The 17,574-nt window shown below is 37.0% G+C and overlaps 1 protein-coding gene across 1 annotated transcript in view; it reads right to left on the bottom strand.

The window, feature by feature from the left end:
* CDC40 (cell division cycle 40) overlaps positions 1 to 17,574 on the bottom strand; it is a 48,161-nt gene that overhangs the window by 27,665 nt on the left and 2,922 nt on the right. Inside the window, exons 3-4 of the mRNA XM_061427585.1 lie at positions 7,929 to 8,015; positions 86 to 215 (exon numbers count right to left, since the gene is read on the bottom strand). Coding sequence (XP_061283569.1) covers positions 86 to 215; positions 7,929 to 8,015 — 217 coding nt within the window. The remainder of the gene's footprint in view (positions 1 to 85; positions 216 to 7,928; positions 8,016 to 17,574) is intronic.

Below are 17,574 nucleotides of genomic sequence, written 5' to 3' on the forward strand. Positions count from 1 at the left end.
AGATAAAATTGATTATTACACACACACACACACACACACACATCATTTCTAATAAGGTTTAACTTGAACTCTCTTATCACCTTACCATAAGTGGCAAAAGTTCTTCTTTGCTGTTCAAACATAAAATCATTGATATGGGCTGGTTCAGCATATCCAGAAAGCATATTTCTAGGGGCAGCCATTTGCTGGGTTCTGAAGGGATTTTCTGGTCCAAACTGCAATGTTATGAGGAAAAAAACAATAAAAAAATTCTCAATAGAATGAGTAGAATTATTGCACAGTGTATTTTCAACTCTAAATTATCAGGGGCCGATTAACCTATTTGCAGACTTGCTCCCCTCACACGATTTAGGACAACCAGTCAGTGGCTTGTTAGCACTGTTTGTCAGCCACTAGCACAGGAGAGCAATTAGCTCACTCTATATGCAGCTATTTAAGTTTAAATTAATTAAAATATTCAGTTCTACAGTCATTCTAGCCATATTCAAGAGCCCAACAGCCACATACAATTATTGATTACTACATTTTCACCACTGCAGGAAGTTCTATTTGATAGTGTTGCTCCAGATAATTGAAACTCACTATAGTTTTGTCTAAACCATGATTTGGGGATTTTTGGAGTGGTGATATAATTACAAAAACATATGTTTCTCTGCTACTTGATTATGAGTTTCTCAAAGGTGCAGACTTAGAACCCTCATACTTTCCATACTGTCTGGCATATAGAAAGCACTAATGAAGGAAAGATTAATCAAAGCCTGACTGGGGGAAGAAGACAGGAAATAGACAATAAAAGTAAACTGCTTGAAAAAGTCCTAGGAAAAGACATTACAAATGTAAACACAACTTTTCCACTCTGAAAAGTCACACTATGAATGTCTGAAAGTTACACAAAATAGTGCTATTATTACCTATTTGTTTACAATGTTTTGAGTTCCAGAATGGCTTTCCAAATGTTATTTAATTTGATGTATACACAAATTCCGGAGAAGGCAATGGCACCCCACTCCAGTACTCTTGCCTGGAAAATCCCATGGATGGAGGAGCCTGGTGGGCTGCAGTCCATGGGGTTGCTAAGAGTTGGACACGACTGAGCGACTTCACTTTCACTTCTCACTTTCATGCATTGGAGAAGGAAATGGCAACCCACTCCAGTGTTCTTGCCTGGAGAATCCCAGGGACGGGGGAGCCTGGTGGGCTACGGTCTATGGGGTTGCACAGAGTCGGACACGACTGAAGCGACTCAGCAGCAGCAGCAGCATACACAAATTCTGGAAAGTTAGAGAGGTATTCTCTTTCTCATGTTAGAAATGAAAAAAAAGTCAAGATGACATATCTTACCTGCCCAGAGTCAATAATTTGCTTAATGCTATTAAAAAAAGTATTAGGAAAATTCAGTTCTTTTCAGTTTTAAAATAAAGAATAAAATGAACTTCCCACTTTGGAAACCATAGAACTATACAGGTCAACTGTTATGATGTTAGAACTGTCATGATGTTAGAAAGATTCTGATGTTAGAACATCTTAGGTCACTACCATGAGAAACCACCTTTTCCATTATATACTTCCAAAGCCATAAATATAAACTACTGACCTTTTCTTAACCAGAATGCTGTGTTCTCTATATATCAACATTATACTATGCACAAAAGTCTGAATTTAAAAGTTAGATTTGCCGTATAATTTTTTCTGCTTTAGAAGAAAATAAATTACTATAATATTCCTTTCTATTGACAGCTTCCATTTCTAGGTTTAAAATGATTCAATCTTAAGATATCTAATTTATAGATAAAGATTTTATTACTATTTACTCTAATTAAAATGTAGGATAGGTCAAGACTTCACAGCCCGTATTACTTCTTCCTGTGCTGATAGGTGGAAATGCAGGGGAAAAAAAATTAAGATTGCTGAATGCTGGAAGTTACAGTTAACTTCATTTAGTTATTAAATTTATTACAAAAATAAGAACATTCATTAGATTAAAGATAATGAAACAACTTAAGTTTTCCAGATGATCTAATTGCTATAGCCAGTTAACATCTGCAAAGCGGCATGTGATATTTCTGGGGATAAAAAAATTCTAAAACAATAAAAATCTCCATTGCCCATATCATTACTCCTATCATGTATAATTAATTACCAATCATTACGCTTATAACTTCTGATTTGAAAAAGGAAAGTACATTTCCATAGTCTAATTTTATTAAGATTTTACAAAAAGAGAATAATTCTTCTACAGGTCATACATGTCAAACTGTCCATCTTTTACAAAAAAATTCTCAGTGTTATGAACTATGATTTCCATAAGAATATAGATCCATATATTCCAGTAAAGTATATCTGGTGGTACTATTCTTTTTTTTTTAATCAAACCATTTTATTGAGGGGCTTCAAGGGAGGGTTGAAAAGCTGAAAGGACAATTAGATCTGACGTCCTACTCCTGGCTGGGATATGCCCAGCTTCATAGCCACTGAAAGCTGTGGTGCTATTCTTAACACAGTCTGAAAATTTATATGTGCTTGGACTTAACTTATATGCAGAGTACATCATGAGAAACGCTGGGCTGGAAGAAGCACAAGCTGGAATCAAGATTGCCAGGAGAAATATCAATAACCTCAGATACGCAGATGACACCACCCTTATGGCAGAAAGTGAAGAGGAACTCAAAAGCCTCTTGATAAAAGTGAAAGAGGAGAGTGAAAAAGTTGGCTTAAAGCTCAACATTCAGAAAATTCAAAAAATCAGATGGCATCTGATCCCATCACTTCATGGGAAATAGAGGGGGAAACAGTGGAAACAGTGTCAGACTTTATTTTTTGGGGCTCCAAAATCACTGCAGATGGTGATTGCAGCCATGAAATTAAAAGACACTTACTCCTTGGAAGGAAAGTTATGACCAACCTAGATAGCATATTAAAAAGCAGAAACATTACTTTGCCAACAAAGGTCCGTCTAGTCAAGGCTATGGTTTTTCCGGTAGTCATGCATGGATGTGAGAGTTGGACTATGAAGAAGGCTGAGCGTCGAAGAATTGATGCTTTTGAACTGTGGTGTTGGAGAAAACTCTTGAGAGTCCCTTGGACTGCAAGGAGATCCAACCAGCCCATTCTAAAGGAGATCAGTCCTGGGTGTTCACTGGAAGGACTGTGATGCTAAAGCTGAAACTCCAATACTTTGGCCACCTCATGCAAAGAGTTGACTCATTGGAAAAGACTCTGATGCTGGGAGGGATTGCAGGCAGGAGGAGAAGGGGACAACAGAAGATGAGATGCTTGGATGGCATCACGGACTCGATGGATATGAGTTTGGGTAAACTCCGGAAGTTGGTGATACACAGGGAGGCCTGGCGTGCTGCGATTCATGGGGTTGCAAACAGTCGGACACGATTGAGCAACTGAACTAAACTGAACTGAATTGAAGCTGTGACAACAACAACGACAAAATCTTCCACTGAGACAGGCAGCTGTCTGGGGTAGGATTCATCAACGTCTAGCTCTCCTTAACTTTCTGGTTACTGGCAGCCATCAGAGCTTACTTCAAAGATATTGTATGTCAAAAGAGGAAGCCAGAGAATGTTATTCAGCAGGGCTCAGCTCTTACCAATTATTCTCCCAGATGTTCCTGTTCTGTGTGAATATGCAACTCTTAATTCTAGGTTAGCCATTAAAAAATAAAACAATGCCTATTTAAAAATATACAAAGCTGATTTGTAAATGCTTCTTTTCAATTTTTGGTAGTTAACCCAGTTTAAGTGTAAATATATATTCAAATGATTTTTAAAAATAGATATTCAAGTTAATTAGGTATGAGTATTCAATAGTTTTTAGCTCAGATAATACTGAAGTACACTGTTCAGTTCAGTTGCTCAGTTGTGTCCGACTCTCTGCGACCCCATGGACTATATAGCACACGGGCTTCCCGGTCCTTCATTATCTCCCAGAGTTTGCTCAGACTCATGTCCATTGAATCAGTGATGCCATCCAACCATCTCATCCTGTTGCTCCCTTCTCCTCCTGGCCTCAATCTTTCCCAGCCCAGTACAGAAGTACACTGTAGTCAACTGCAATTGTAAATCTCCCATATAAAATATACGTATTTAAGTATTAATTCAGCCATTGTACCAAAAAAGAAAATGTTTCTGAGGTAAGCAAGCTTTCATTTGAGTGAAGCAGTGCTTTATTTATAAACTTAGGAGAAAAGCATTTTTAATTTAAGGCATTAGCTGATAAATCTAAGAGACCATGTATTATAAGGCAATGGTTCTCACGTTTTTAGCAGGCAGAGTACTTGAGGGTTGATGCCTTAGTAGTATGGGGCTTCCCCGGTGGTGTTAGAGGTAAAGAACCCACGTGCCAGTGCAGGAGACTAAGAGACATGGATTCGATCCCTGGGTCGGTAAGATGCCCTGGGGGAGGGCATGGCAACCCACTCCAGTATTCTTGCCTGGAGAATCTCACGGACAGAGAAGCCTGGAGGGTTATGGCTCACAGGGTCACAAAGAGTTGGACATGACTAAAGTGACTTAGCATGCATGCCTTAGTAGTATATTATAACACCACAGGAATTAAGAAATTTCATTAAGTAAAAATTGACTATATGAAATAAAACTGTAAGTTCACAGATAGGAAAAAAAAACCCTAAGTTATTGAACAAGTAATTATTCTTAGATTGTTGCTAAGTTTTTCATGAATATTTATTGCAGTAATCAATGTATAAAACATTTATAAACAATTTTAAGGTGAGAAGAGTATATTATTATTTTCTACAATTTTGGAAAAGATCACCGCAATTCAATTTTATTGGCAGAATACCTCAATCTTGTAAGACATAAGCACAGTTTAAATATTACAATAGCATATTTTATTAGTGATCTATGACCTTGAACCTCAGTTTCCTCATCTGTAAAATAAAAGTTCTCATCTATCTGACTTCTGAAGCCCATTCTAACATTAATATTTACAGCAGCCCTTCTGGTCAGATCTTAAACAGTAACTGGCATTTCCCCCCTCTAAACTTTTATATTTCTTCTATTCTTAAAAGTAGTGTTATTTTAAGGAGTCTGAAATTTTCTCTGAGGCTTATGGGCTTCTAGAGAAGCTAACAAATATACTTTTCTCTAAGTGGATCCAAAATAAAATAGCAATTTGTTAATTTATAATAGTCAAAACTGCAAACTACACTGTGGCCTTCTAAATGGTCTCATAGTTATGGAGTGATTGTTAAGAATGATCATATCCCCAAATATGGCACCTGCAGGCAGTATAATCTCAGTTAAATTCCTCACTCTAAAATAGGAATACAAGTACTTCATAGGGTCGTAGAGAGGGCTAAAGGAGATAAGGCATACAAATCCTTCAGGGTGGTACCTGCCATAGAGTTATAAGTGGTTGTTTTATTTCATTAGTCTCCATCCCTGTTCTTTTCCATCATGCAAATCTTTAAAATAAATCTTCCTAAAAACTCATCTATTAAATCAAGACCAAACTCGCTACCTTGGCCCCCACAGCTTGTGCAATACCTTCTGTACAAAGTGCTGTTCTAGTCTTAGCCTGTTCCCCTCTACTAATAATGACTAAAGCACTACTGTTCTTTATATTTTGTGATTTGGCTTATGCTGTTCCCTTCTGCCTAGAACCTTTCCTCTAAAGGCCTACCTAGCCATCAATGTCAATAATATTAACATAAATAATAATAAAGGCTATAATTTATTAAATGCTTATTATTCTGTACCAGAGAGTTTCCTAAGCACAACATATCTTATCTCATTTATTTTTATAATTTAGTAAACAGAAATAATCTTCATTTTACCTATGAAAAAAAATAAGATAATTTAAGATCACAAAAGAACTAATAAGTGGTCTGTGTAGCCCCACATCTTATGTTGTTAACCTGGACTGTATTGGTTGGTCATTCAAAAAAAAAATTGCTAGTTACACACACTATAGAAAATAGTCTGGTCTCTCTCTTTTTTTTTTCTTAAAAACAAAACAAAACAAAAAAACACGTGGCATATCCTCTCTGGTAAACACTAGCATGAGGAAAGGGATTAAATCTTGTTTCTAATGATGGATTTTCAAATCATGAGAACTTGAATTTCATCTAGGAAAGCTCTGGTAACACTTTCCAGACTTTGGCAAGTTATGCAGATTCTAGTCAAAAAGTTCAAAGTCGGTAATTTATGTCACAGACAATTTCTTTATAAAACTAATTTTTCTTCATTTTTCAGTCTCATCACTATTTTCTTAAATTGTTGACAATAAGCATTGAAATGTTCCTAACATAAACCAACTGATACATCTAATGTGAGGTTCCCTAACATAGGGTGGGGGGAGAACAAAAAATTAAAGGACTGATAACCCCCAAAACAAGAATGATAAACGTACTGTCTTGTCAATAGCATCCCAAATTTTTTGACCTTTTGAATTTTTCTTGAAAGTTTTGAAAAATAATCACATAGCAGTATGTTAGTTATGCACAGGATCTAAAATTTTAAGAAAAACAGGCTTTATAGGAAATACACTAACAGAAGAATGTCACACATCATGTCACTTTCAAATTTTCTCATTTTCTGAATTCAGTGGCTAAACTGAAGTACTTTACATTAAAAAAATATATATATACATAATAAAAACATATATATAATATACTACCTCTCTTTAAAGCACCAGCTAAAATGGTGCCAAGAGCTAGGAAACAGCCTATAATTCAACAGGTATAAGGATTTAAGAAATAATGGAATAAAATAAAATTGTACCACTCTCGAGAGCATGAGAATGAGATTTTCGCTTATTGCACACTTAAGAGAATACCCAGAGCACTAGCACTGACACCCTTGGAGGCACTACACGGTGCCACTGCCGAATTTTAAGTGACCGTGGAAACCTAAGCAGGCAAAGATTACATGAAATAGCCTATCAAAAAAAAAAAAAAAAAGGGCAATGACTATATGCCAAAAAATGAATAAACATTAAAAAGTACTTTTTTCTCTACCAGGATCAATAAGATACAGCTCCTCATCTCTATTTTTAAAATGCTCTGAAAGATCCTGCTACTGAACTGGTATTATTACTACTTTTTATAATGATCTTTTTCTGACATCTGTATTTTATCAATCAAGCATTCTTTTCTCCTTTTTAAAGGCTAAATATCTAGAAATCTAATCTTTTCTACAAAGGCTTTCCGACAGTTTTCATTATTTGTTTTTTTTTTTTCTTCAGCTTTTTTAGTGCTTCCATCACCATTTATCATCAAGAAAAAGAATTCATAAGATGTCTGACTCAGAGCAAGCAATAAACAGTGTGACTATTTTGAGCCATGACCACGTCAGCATGGCATCTCTTTTTATTGTTTAACACAGCAGCATTCGTCACTAGATGTTTCATAATATACTATGCATTAATGATGCTAATCAACCACAATTTTTTCCCTCAGTTAACTTGTAACACTCCCTTATCAACACTGAGAGGAAGATGTTAGCTAAGTCTGCCTCTAAGAGTTAGATATATCCTTACAAAAGTGTACTATTTAACTTTTGGAGAATAGAAGGATGTATTTTCCCTTCTTTTTTAAATTGAGATATAAGTAACATATAACAGGAGATATTTTCTGACAGTTTAAACGGTGTACTTTCATGAGAAAACTTTGAAAAATTCACCAACTGTTTATGTACCTAAGTATGGGCTTCCCAGGGGGCTCAGTGGTAAAGAATCCACCTGCTAAGCAGGAGATGTGGGTTCGATCCCTAGGTCAGGGATCCCCTAGATAAAGAAATGGCAACCCACTCTAGTATTACTGCCTGGGAAATCCAATGGACAGAGGAGCCTAGTGGGCTACAGTCCATGGGGTCACAAAAGAATTGGCTTAGCAACTAAAACAACAATTTAAATACTTCAGCAAAGTACACTCTTAATCTAATACATTTTCTTACCTCAGGAGCAAACATGGTCTCATACGTAGGATTATACTGAACCTCTTTGACAGCAGGGTCAAGGTGAACTCCAGTCTCCAAATCTTCCTATAAGAAAAGCAAATGAACACTAAAGATATGACAAGTAATTACTATATTTTAGAAATTACATTAAGGTCACACTAGCCATCTTAACACCAATTTTATGAAGATTACACTAGTACTTTATGATTAATCATTCTAATAATCAAAGGCTAATAAAAGTACATAATGTAAACAGTTATAGGGGTTAGAATGCATAACAAAACGTTTTTCCTTCCAAAGCACTGACTATCTTATCTGAACAAATTAAAATTTCTAATTAAGTCAACACCACTCAAAGCCTTAATGTAAGAGAGTCCAAAAGAGAGTCCTTTTTTATTAACTCAAAACGTCTGATCTTCTGGTTCCAAATTCAAGAGAAGCATGCCTTCTTTATTCAGCACACCTTTATTAGATATGTACCGAGATGGACTTGGTCAGGGACTGCAGAGGAAACAGAAGGGGGTGTCAGGGCCCAAAACTTCTAAATCTATGTGTTATTATCTATGTTAACTCTTATATTCATCCTCCAACCTAATGAACATAAAAATCTCATCTCCACCAGAGAATCACTGGTAGTCTATCTTATGTAACCCCACCACATGAACAATTATAAATTACAATTTTCTAGCCTGGATCTCTTCCCTGAACTCTAGGGATTTATATATCTGAGCTTTCAACTCAACATCTTTTCTCCCAGGATGTCTAATAGGTATTTCAAACTTAATATATTCAAAAAGGGAACCTCTGGTTTCTCCTTCCTCAGTGACTCCTGCTCCTACTGCTGCTGCTAAGTCACTTCAGTTGTGTCCGACTCTTTGTGACCCCATGGACTGTAGCCCACCAGGCTCCTCTGTCCATGGGATTCTCTAGGCAAGAATACTGGAGTGGGTTGCCATTTTCTTCTCCAGTGACTCCTTCTAGCCTTCTCTAAGTGAACCATAATTCTACCCTTACATCTGTTCAGGTGAAAATCCCCAGAGTTATTCTTGACTCCTTTCTTTCACATTGTACATCCAACCCATCAGTTCTGGACACCCAGAGTTCACCCACTTTTCAAAGTCCTCTTTCACTATCACCTCAGTCCAACTTATCTTCTTGCACCTGGATTATTGTAATACCCTCTGAACTAGTCCCCGCTTCTGCCCTTGTCCACCCACACCTCACTCCATAAAGAGGCCAGTGTGAGTCTTTTAAAATATTAGTCAGATTATGTTACTCTTTCACTCTTAAACCCTCTGGTAGCTTCTCTGCTTAGGGTAAGAGCTGAATGAAGGCCTGCAGGGCTCATTACCAAGCTGTTCTCAGAAAGTATGGCTCTCAAAAGTAGTTTTTATAGGGCACTGCTGTCTTCCTGGATTGTCCCGCCTCAAGCATTTACTATTAAAAACGTGCTATCGCTACATGCTTTATTTACATATCAAACATGTTATAAATAAATTTCCTTTAATTTAATTAGGGTATTCAAGTTATATTTTTAAATTTTAAGGAAGTTATATATCATATATGATTTGCATTTCAGTAAAGCTGAAATGACAAAATTGCCATCATAAAATGAAAAAGTTTGAATCTAACTGGTTGAGAATTTACCCTCCATAATCTGTCCTTTATCCTTACCAACTCTGTCTTCACCTAGCTCTGTGCCTGTGCTCACTTTACTCCAGATTCTCTGGCTCATTTGTTATTCCTGGAATTCACCAAAAGGCAATCCTATTTCAGGCTCTCTGCACTTAACTCTTCCCTCTCCTTGCAATTTTCTTTCTCTGGATAGCCATACAACTGTTCTCTCTCCTTTCAGGTCTCTGTATGGTTTTTCTATTTTCCCTTTACCCTGCTTTATTTTTCTCCATTTTATTTATCACCACTTGACATATTTATTGTCTACTCCCCTCTATTAAAGTATAAGCTACAGAAGTTGGACTTTGTATACACAAATGTGTCCTTGGCCCCTAGAACTATCCCTAACATACCACCATCTTTATTCTGCTGGCCTGTTGCTGATGTTAGGATACATCTGTCAACATAATGCAAAGATAATACAAAGCAATATGGCAAATTTTGCAGGACAGGTAGGATATCAGGAAGTTGACAGTGATGCTGGAGAAGCAGTGTCACAGACAAACGAAGATCTGGTAGGGTCAGACCAGTCAACGACCAAAGGTAGAAACCTGATGGGAAAAATAATACTATAGGCAGTTATGGTTCCAGAATTTTGTCACTACTAAAACACCCTTCACCAAAGCAGGCAACTTACTCGACTTCACAAAAATACAGTCCGATCTGACTCCCTTAAACATCCTTCCTCTCTGTTTCAAAATCGTCTACATCTTTATCTTAGCCTTTCTCTTGACTTCAACCTCCACCCCCAATTTTTATGTGCAGTCTTGACCACGCCTGGCCTCTGCATCCACATACTTAACAGCCTATTGAAATTCATTATATGGATATTTCACAGCATCAAACACTTTGCTGTGTCCAAAACAGAAGATATTCTTCCCTCAACTCTGCTGTCACACACTAACAAAGCAGGCACTGAGTCTTACTGATTCTACCCCTGAAACATTTCTAAAGCAACCCTATTCCCAATCTCCATTCTCTACCTCCTAATGCACACTTCATATCTTGCCTGGTCTATTATAATACATCCTTATCTGCTTTAATGTGTCCCGTTTTTGGCTTATTAAACTAATTGCTGATTTTTAAAAATACCAAGCACTTTCATGTTTTCTGTGCTGTTGGCAATATTACTTTGGTCCTTGTGCATTTCCCTTCATTATCTGATAATATGTCATCTTCTTTTCCCTGATACTTTTTTCCTCTTGGCCCAGGAAAAATGTTTTTCATCCACAGTTCCAAGAGATGTTGTTCATAACTCCTAATAGACCTTGTAATATATTATTTATTGCACATGACTTTTACTTATATTTCATATCCTTACTGTCTAGTAGAATGCAGGGCATTAAGTCCATGTTCAATAAATATTAGTTAAATGGAAAGAAATGACAGATCCATAGACAAATTAGAAGATGAAGGCTGACCAAAGATAACTGAATTCTGCATTTATGTCACAAAAAATCTTGGCCAGAGCAATTTTGGTAATGGGGTAAAGTATGGAGAGCCTGTTGCAAGGGGCCGAGGTATAACGGAAGATTTAGGAAAAAAAGACAGTAAAATTTTTTGCTCTTTCAAGACATCTGGCAGTAAATAAGAGATGAGGAGCCAGATTGAAGAATTTTAATGGTAAAATTCTGTTTCTTTCCTTTTTAAAGAAAAGGCTAAGCCAAAGATTCAGTCAGTCATAAGCTACAGGAAAGGCGCAAGTAGGGAGAAACATATGATAAGAATGAGGGAATAATCAAAAAGCTGTGGTCATTCTGGAAGAGGGGTGGGAGGAGTGAATCTGGGAAAGAGCCAATTAGCCTCTGAAAAGAGGAGGAGATGAAATAGAGACTACAGTAACAAGAATGAATAATGGGTGATAGATGTTTGGAGTTGGTGGGAGATTTTGGGAGTCACAGATGATCTTTTAATTTTCTTTATGTAGTTAGGAACACAGACATCTTCAAAAAATAAGGGTAATATCTGGATTCACTTATTCATTCAGTAAATACTGCCTGAGTGCCTACTATGTGTCAAACACTGTTCTAGGCCCTGTAGAAACAGACAAAGCTCCCTGTCCTTATAAAGCTTATATCCTAATGGGGAAGACAGACAATAACCGATATAATAAAGAAGTGAATTTGCTAGAAGAGGGTAAGTGCTATAAAAAGGAGCATTTAACAAGAACAGTGCCAAGATCAGGGTAGACACAGTATGTCACATAATCCTTGCAACACTTTTGTGAAGTAGTAGCAAGCTTAAGTCACCGACCCCAAGGTACCAACAGAGTAAGTAAGAAAAGGAAAAAGTTAAAGTAGCCACAATGAACAATGTTAAAGATACCTAATTAGTGGCAAACAAACAAACAAACAAAAATCACTGAGTATGGGTCAGGGTTTTTAGTTACAAGTAAGTGAAACGTTGCCTGGAAAATCCCATGGACGCCTGGTAGGCTGCAGTCCATGGGTTCGCTAAGAGTCGGACACGAATGAGCGACTTCCCTTTCACTTTTCACTTTCACACACTGGAGAAGGAAACCCACTCCAGTGTTCTTGCCTGGAGAATCCCAGGGACGGGGGAGCCTGGTGGGCTTCCGTCTATGGGGTTGCACAGAGTCGGACACGGCTGAAGCGACTTAGCAGCAGCAGCTGCAGCAAGTGAAACGTTCACAGGCTGATTAAACTATATTGAATCCTTTTGAGTTTCTCTTGGAATTCTCAAAGGTGGAGAATTAGCTTGGGGGAACAGGCGCCAAAACAGGGTTAAGTATATAGATGGAATCATAATTCAAAATCAATCATATCTCAAAACCAGTCCAGTGAGGACAAAAGGTCACTGTTACCAAACATGATTATTAAACACTGGATGCTGTGATCAAGACTGCTGGTTGAAGGAACTAGATTATGCTGGTCACCACTGGTTGCCATGTAAAATGTTCTTTCTTTGCTTCCTCGTGGATTAGCTTTTGATTAGAATTTAGGTGGGTGCATCTGTCTGTCCCAGCCCAAATCACAGCCCTAAGCCTTAGCCAACAGGGAGCTGGGAGAATGAGAATCTGGGTTTTCAGTTTCTGAGGCAGGGAAGGGTGTTAACACTACAAGGGAAGGGCGCTCCGAAGCTGGGCCACCTACTTACGTGATACATATACGTTACCCCAGAAAGCATACCAAATCTTCATTGACTATAGAGAGTACATAGGGCTTAGCATCAAAACACAATACCATAAAGTTAAGCTGCATAAAAATGAAATTAAATTATTTTCTTTCTTAACATTCAACTTATACTGATAAACTGCTTAAATGAACAAGAGGCTCAGCCACATTCATACCTCCCCAGTGGTTTTTTTTAGAAAACAGTTGCTAGAACCACTTTATAATATGATTTACCAGATCTTTCTGATTAAGGGTATTTTAAATATTCTAAATTTGAATTACTTTAGAGTACCATGAGACATCAAGTTTTAAACACAAAATACAATTTAAAAAGAACTACTTTTAAGAAGCAACAGGGGCAACTAATAAAAAATATAAATAGGTCCCAGTCTCTGGTTCCTGCTAATAAAATTACAGAACAAACTGAACAACTCTTCAGAAACTGAAGAGTTATTAATTTTACATTTAATTAGAAAAACTTGGACAACATCACAACCTTGTTTTAATACCCACGAGGAGTTCAGTAACAATTAGGCATGCAATTGAAATTAGCAGAGAATTACAAAGGATTTCTATTCAGCTTCAATTAGCCATGAAAATTAAAGTGCAGTAAGTGAAGGGCACCCTATGGGTCAAATAAGTTTAAACAGGTTATCTTTTGTTGATTCAAAGTAATTTGAGAATAAAGTTAAACATTATCTACATTTTAGTCTTTTTCACATTTCTTAGCTGTTATACAAATAAGAAAATGGATGCAAAAGCACTTTGTAAACTATAAAGCAGGACATAAATATTAACCATTGTTACAGACTATCAATGTTATAGGTTTTTGTCCCCAGAAAGTGAAAATGACTAGACTTCTAAAATGGGAGCTTAAATGGCTGAGATAAAATAACAGAAATTCATATGAAGATACCTTTTGAGTTTTGCCCTTAAAAAAATACAGAGGAAAAAGACTATAATAAAAGATAAAATGTTTTCTATTTCTAAAAAATTTGGCCCAGGGTTACAAGTGCAATTTCATAATTTTCAAATCGGGGGGTTTTGTAGTTATCTTTTTGTGTCTGATTAGCTTAGATGCATTGTGGTCAGAGAATGTGATTATGATTTAAAATGTACTGAGATTTATTTTATGGCCTAGTACATGGGGCAGCAAACTACAATTATTGGGCCAAGTCTAGCCCACAGTCTGTTTCTGTATCAACAAGCTAAGTAAATGTAAGATACTTACATTTTAAAGGGTTGTTTTAAAAAAGAAAGATGGAAAGACAGTAAGATGTGACAAAGACTGTATGTGGCTAGCATGTTATATGCGAGTCATTCAGTTGTGTCCAACTCTTTGCGACCCCATGGACTACAGCCCACCAGGCTGGAATTCGCCAAGCCCACCTGGAATTCTCCAGGCAAGAATACTGGAGTGGGTAGCCATTCCCTTTTCCAGGGGATCTTCCCGACCCAAGGACTGAACCTAAGTCGCCTGAATCACAGACGAGTTCTTTAACATCTGAACCAACAGGGAAGCTCAGTGGCCAGCAAAGCCCAAAATATTTACTATCTGGCCCTTAACCAATCCTTGGCCTAGTATATGGTCAGTTTTTAAAAAATGTTTTATTAGTGCTTAAAACAATTTTCTACATTGAATGCTATGTCCTTTATACCCTTTAGATACAGTTTCCTAATTTTGTGGTTTGAATTTTCTATATCATTACTGATTTTGTTTTGCTTATCCTATCAATTATTGAAAGAGGTATATTAAAATCTTCTGCTATAATTGTAAACTTGTCAATTTCTCTCATAGTTATAAAAATTTTTGCTTTAATATTTTGAGCTTTCTACATTATTGTGTGCTAAATTGCTTCAGTCATGTTTGACTCTTTGAGACCCTATGGACTGTAGACTGCCAGGCCCCTCTGTCCATGGGATTCTCCAGGCAAAAATACTGGAGTGGGTTGCCATGCCCTCCTCCAGGGGATCTTCCCAACCCAGGAATCGAACACGTCTCTTATGTTTCCTGCATTGGTAGGCGGGTTCTTCACTAGTGCTACCATTAGATGCACATAAATTTAAAATTGTTATATACCCCTTTGTGAATTCAGCCTTGAATCATTATGAAGTGATCCTTTTTCCATTTTAAGTCTATTTTATTGACCCTAATACAACCAATACCATTTTCTTTTGCTTGGAATTTGCCTGATATACCATTATGAAAGTAGTAAGTCAAAAAATTAAATAATGGGAAAAAAAACCCTCCACAATTTATTATTATACTAGCATAAAACTAAGATGCACCTAGAAATGTCTGTGGGGATTCCTAGGTGGTGCAGTGGTAAAGAATCCACCTGCCAATGCAAGAGATGCATGCAATACAGGTTCAATCCCTGGGTCAGGAAGATCCCCTGGAGTAGGAAACAGCAACCCACTGTTCCACAGAGGAGCCTGATGGGCTACAGTCCACGGGGTCACCCAGAGTTGGACACCACTGAGTGACTGAGCACACACACAGAAATCTCTGCAACAAAACTGTTCAAGATATTGATGCAGGAAATTATACACTTTCAAAGAAATTAAAAATCTAAAGAAGACCTAAATGAATGAATAGATAGAACACTGTCTTCAAACTGATCTATCATTCAATTCAATCTCAAACAATATCCCACTTGGATGTTAGCAGAACTTACAAGTTAATTATAAACCATATGTAGAATTACAGGGGACAAGAAAAGCCAAGACATTCTTGAATAACAAAAAATGGATAGAGGTGAGGGGGTAGAACAACCTACAAAGATCAAAGCCATATTATTAAAAATATTCATACCATACACAAAACTTAATTCCGTGGATTTATGGCTTAAATGTAAAAGCAAAAATATAGTGCTTTCGAAAGACAAAATAGGAGCATATTTTTATGGCTTTGGTAAAAGAATTTATCCAACAAGGAAAATCTGTGGCTTATTATTTCTCCATAACAAGACACAAATTTGCAACATACATAATTAACACAGGATAATATCCAGAATATATAAAGATCTCCTACACATTAGAAGGAAAAGACAACCCAATAGTAACTTCAAAAATAAAAACACTAATAAGATATATGAACTCTCATTAGTGTTCAGTGATATGGATTAAAAAACATTGCATAAGTTCATACTTTGCCAAAATGTTTACTATTAGTCACAACTTGACAATTACAGATGAATGTATTTGTATGCGTCACATCTTTCCCCTGGATATTTTTCCACCATTAAATTTACTAGGTATAAGCTTTTTTAAATAAAGCTTATTAACAAACAAGTGATCATCAATATCCCTTACTCTCAGACACTAGAGCACTGGGGCAGTTTAGCCCCAGCCCTATCTCTGATGGACCTCTGATACTTTATTCAATCTTTTCTCCTGGATTATTTTACTTGTAACATGAAGTGATTGAACTGAGTTCTACAGATGTCCCCACACTCCCACCCGTTCGGTATACATTGAATCTCAATGTTCGTACTTTTTCAAGACTTTGTTTTCCACTTATTCTTTCATTCCTTTACTCACCTTATCTCTCTCTCATAATTTTGTATATGAGGCATTGAAAACATGAAAACAAATATACACAACAATCTCAGGTCTCTAGGGTCTGGTCCAGAGGCAAAAAAAAATTTAACAAATCACAGCAATGTGGCAAATGCTGTATATACAACTGAAGTGTGGGAAGGGGGTTGAGGTAGACGGAGGAGGAAACATGAGCTGAGACTGAACAACAGCAGAGTTTTGGGGGGTGGGAAAGAAGGGAGGCATGAGGCAAGGGATTTCCAGGCACAGAGGCTGCTGCTGCTGCTAAGTCGCTTCAGTTGTGTCCGACTCTGTGCGACCCCAGAGACGGCAGCCCACCAGGCTCCCGTCCCTGGGATTCTCCAGGCAAGGCACAGAAGCTAGTGTGAGCAAAATCTTGAGGGGGATAAAAGAAAATAGGTTTGAGGGCTTTGTGGAGAGGTCATCATGGGAGAATGGCAGGCCTCATATGTTATTAATACATAAGGAACTTAGAAATTACTGGGCAGGCAATAGAGTGTCTTTGGCAAGGAAGTGATATGATAACACTGGAATTTAGAAACTCATTCTGAGCGCATTGTGAAGTGAAACTCGGGATATGGAGCTGGGAGACAAGAAAGAAGGAAGTAGAAAGTCCAGTTAGAAAGTTATTATAATTGTCTTGAAGAAAAATTATAAAATTATAAGAATCTGAACAGTGGTAGCAGAAAAGGAAAAAGAGATGTGATAAATAACATAGGCACAACTGAGTAATGGTTCCTATTCATTACCAGGACCTATTACCCAATAGTAGGAATTCAGAGAGAAAGAAAAGTCAAGAATGACACTTGAGAGAAGTGAGGAAGATATAAAGTAGGCTGCATCAGTAAAAATAGAGAAGTAGAAATTGATTTGAGAGACATTAATGAAACAGACATGTTAGAACCATTTGATTGATGAGCTTCAGGGGCTGAGGAAGAAGGAAAAGGAAGACCTCTCTGTTCTAATATGTAGGTTATAGAATCATTAATTCAAATGGGAAAAACAGGTAAAGCAGATCCTGAGGCAAAGAAAATGCTTATATTTTAACACATTGGATTGGAGGTGACTGTGAGCCATCCTGGGAGAGAGGTTAATAGTTCTGAAGCTAGCAAGGAGTTTAGAATGGATAAAGATAGTGTGCCTGGCACATGACTTATGAGATAATTACTAATGTTATCTCCTACTTTACAGATGAGAAAAAAGTTAGACATGGAACACTTAAATAATTTATCCAAGGTCACAATTCGGGTAACTCATGGAGGTAAGATTTGAAT

Source organism: Bos javanicus, chromosome 9 (assembly GCF_032452875.1).
Source record: "Bos javanicus breed banteng chromosome 9, ARS-OSU_banteng_1.0, whole genome shotgun sequence".
NCBI lineage: Eukaryota > Metazoa > Chordata > Mammalia > Artiodactyla > Bovidae > Bos > Bos javanicus.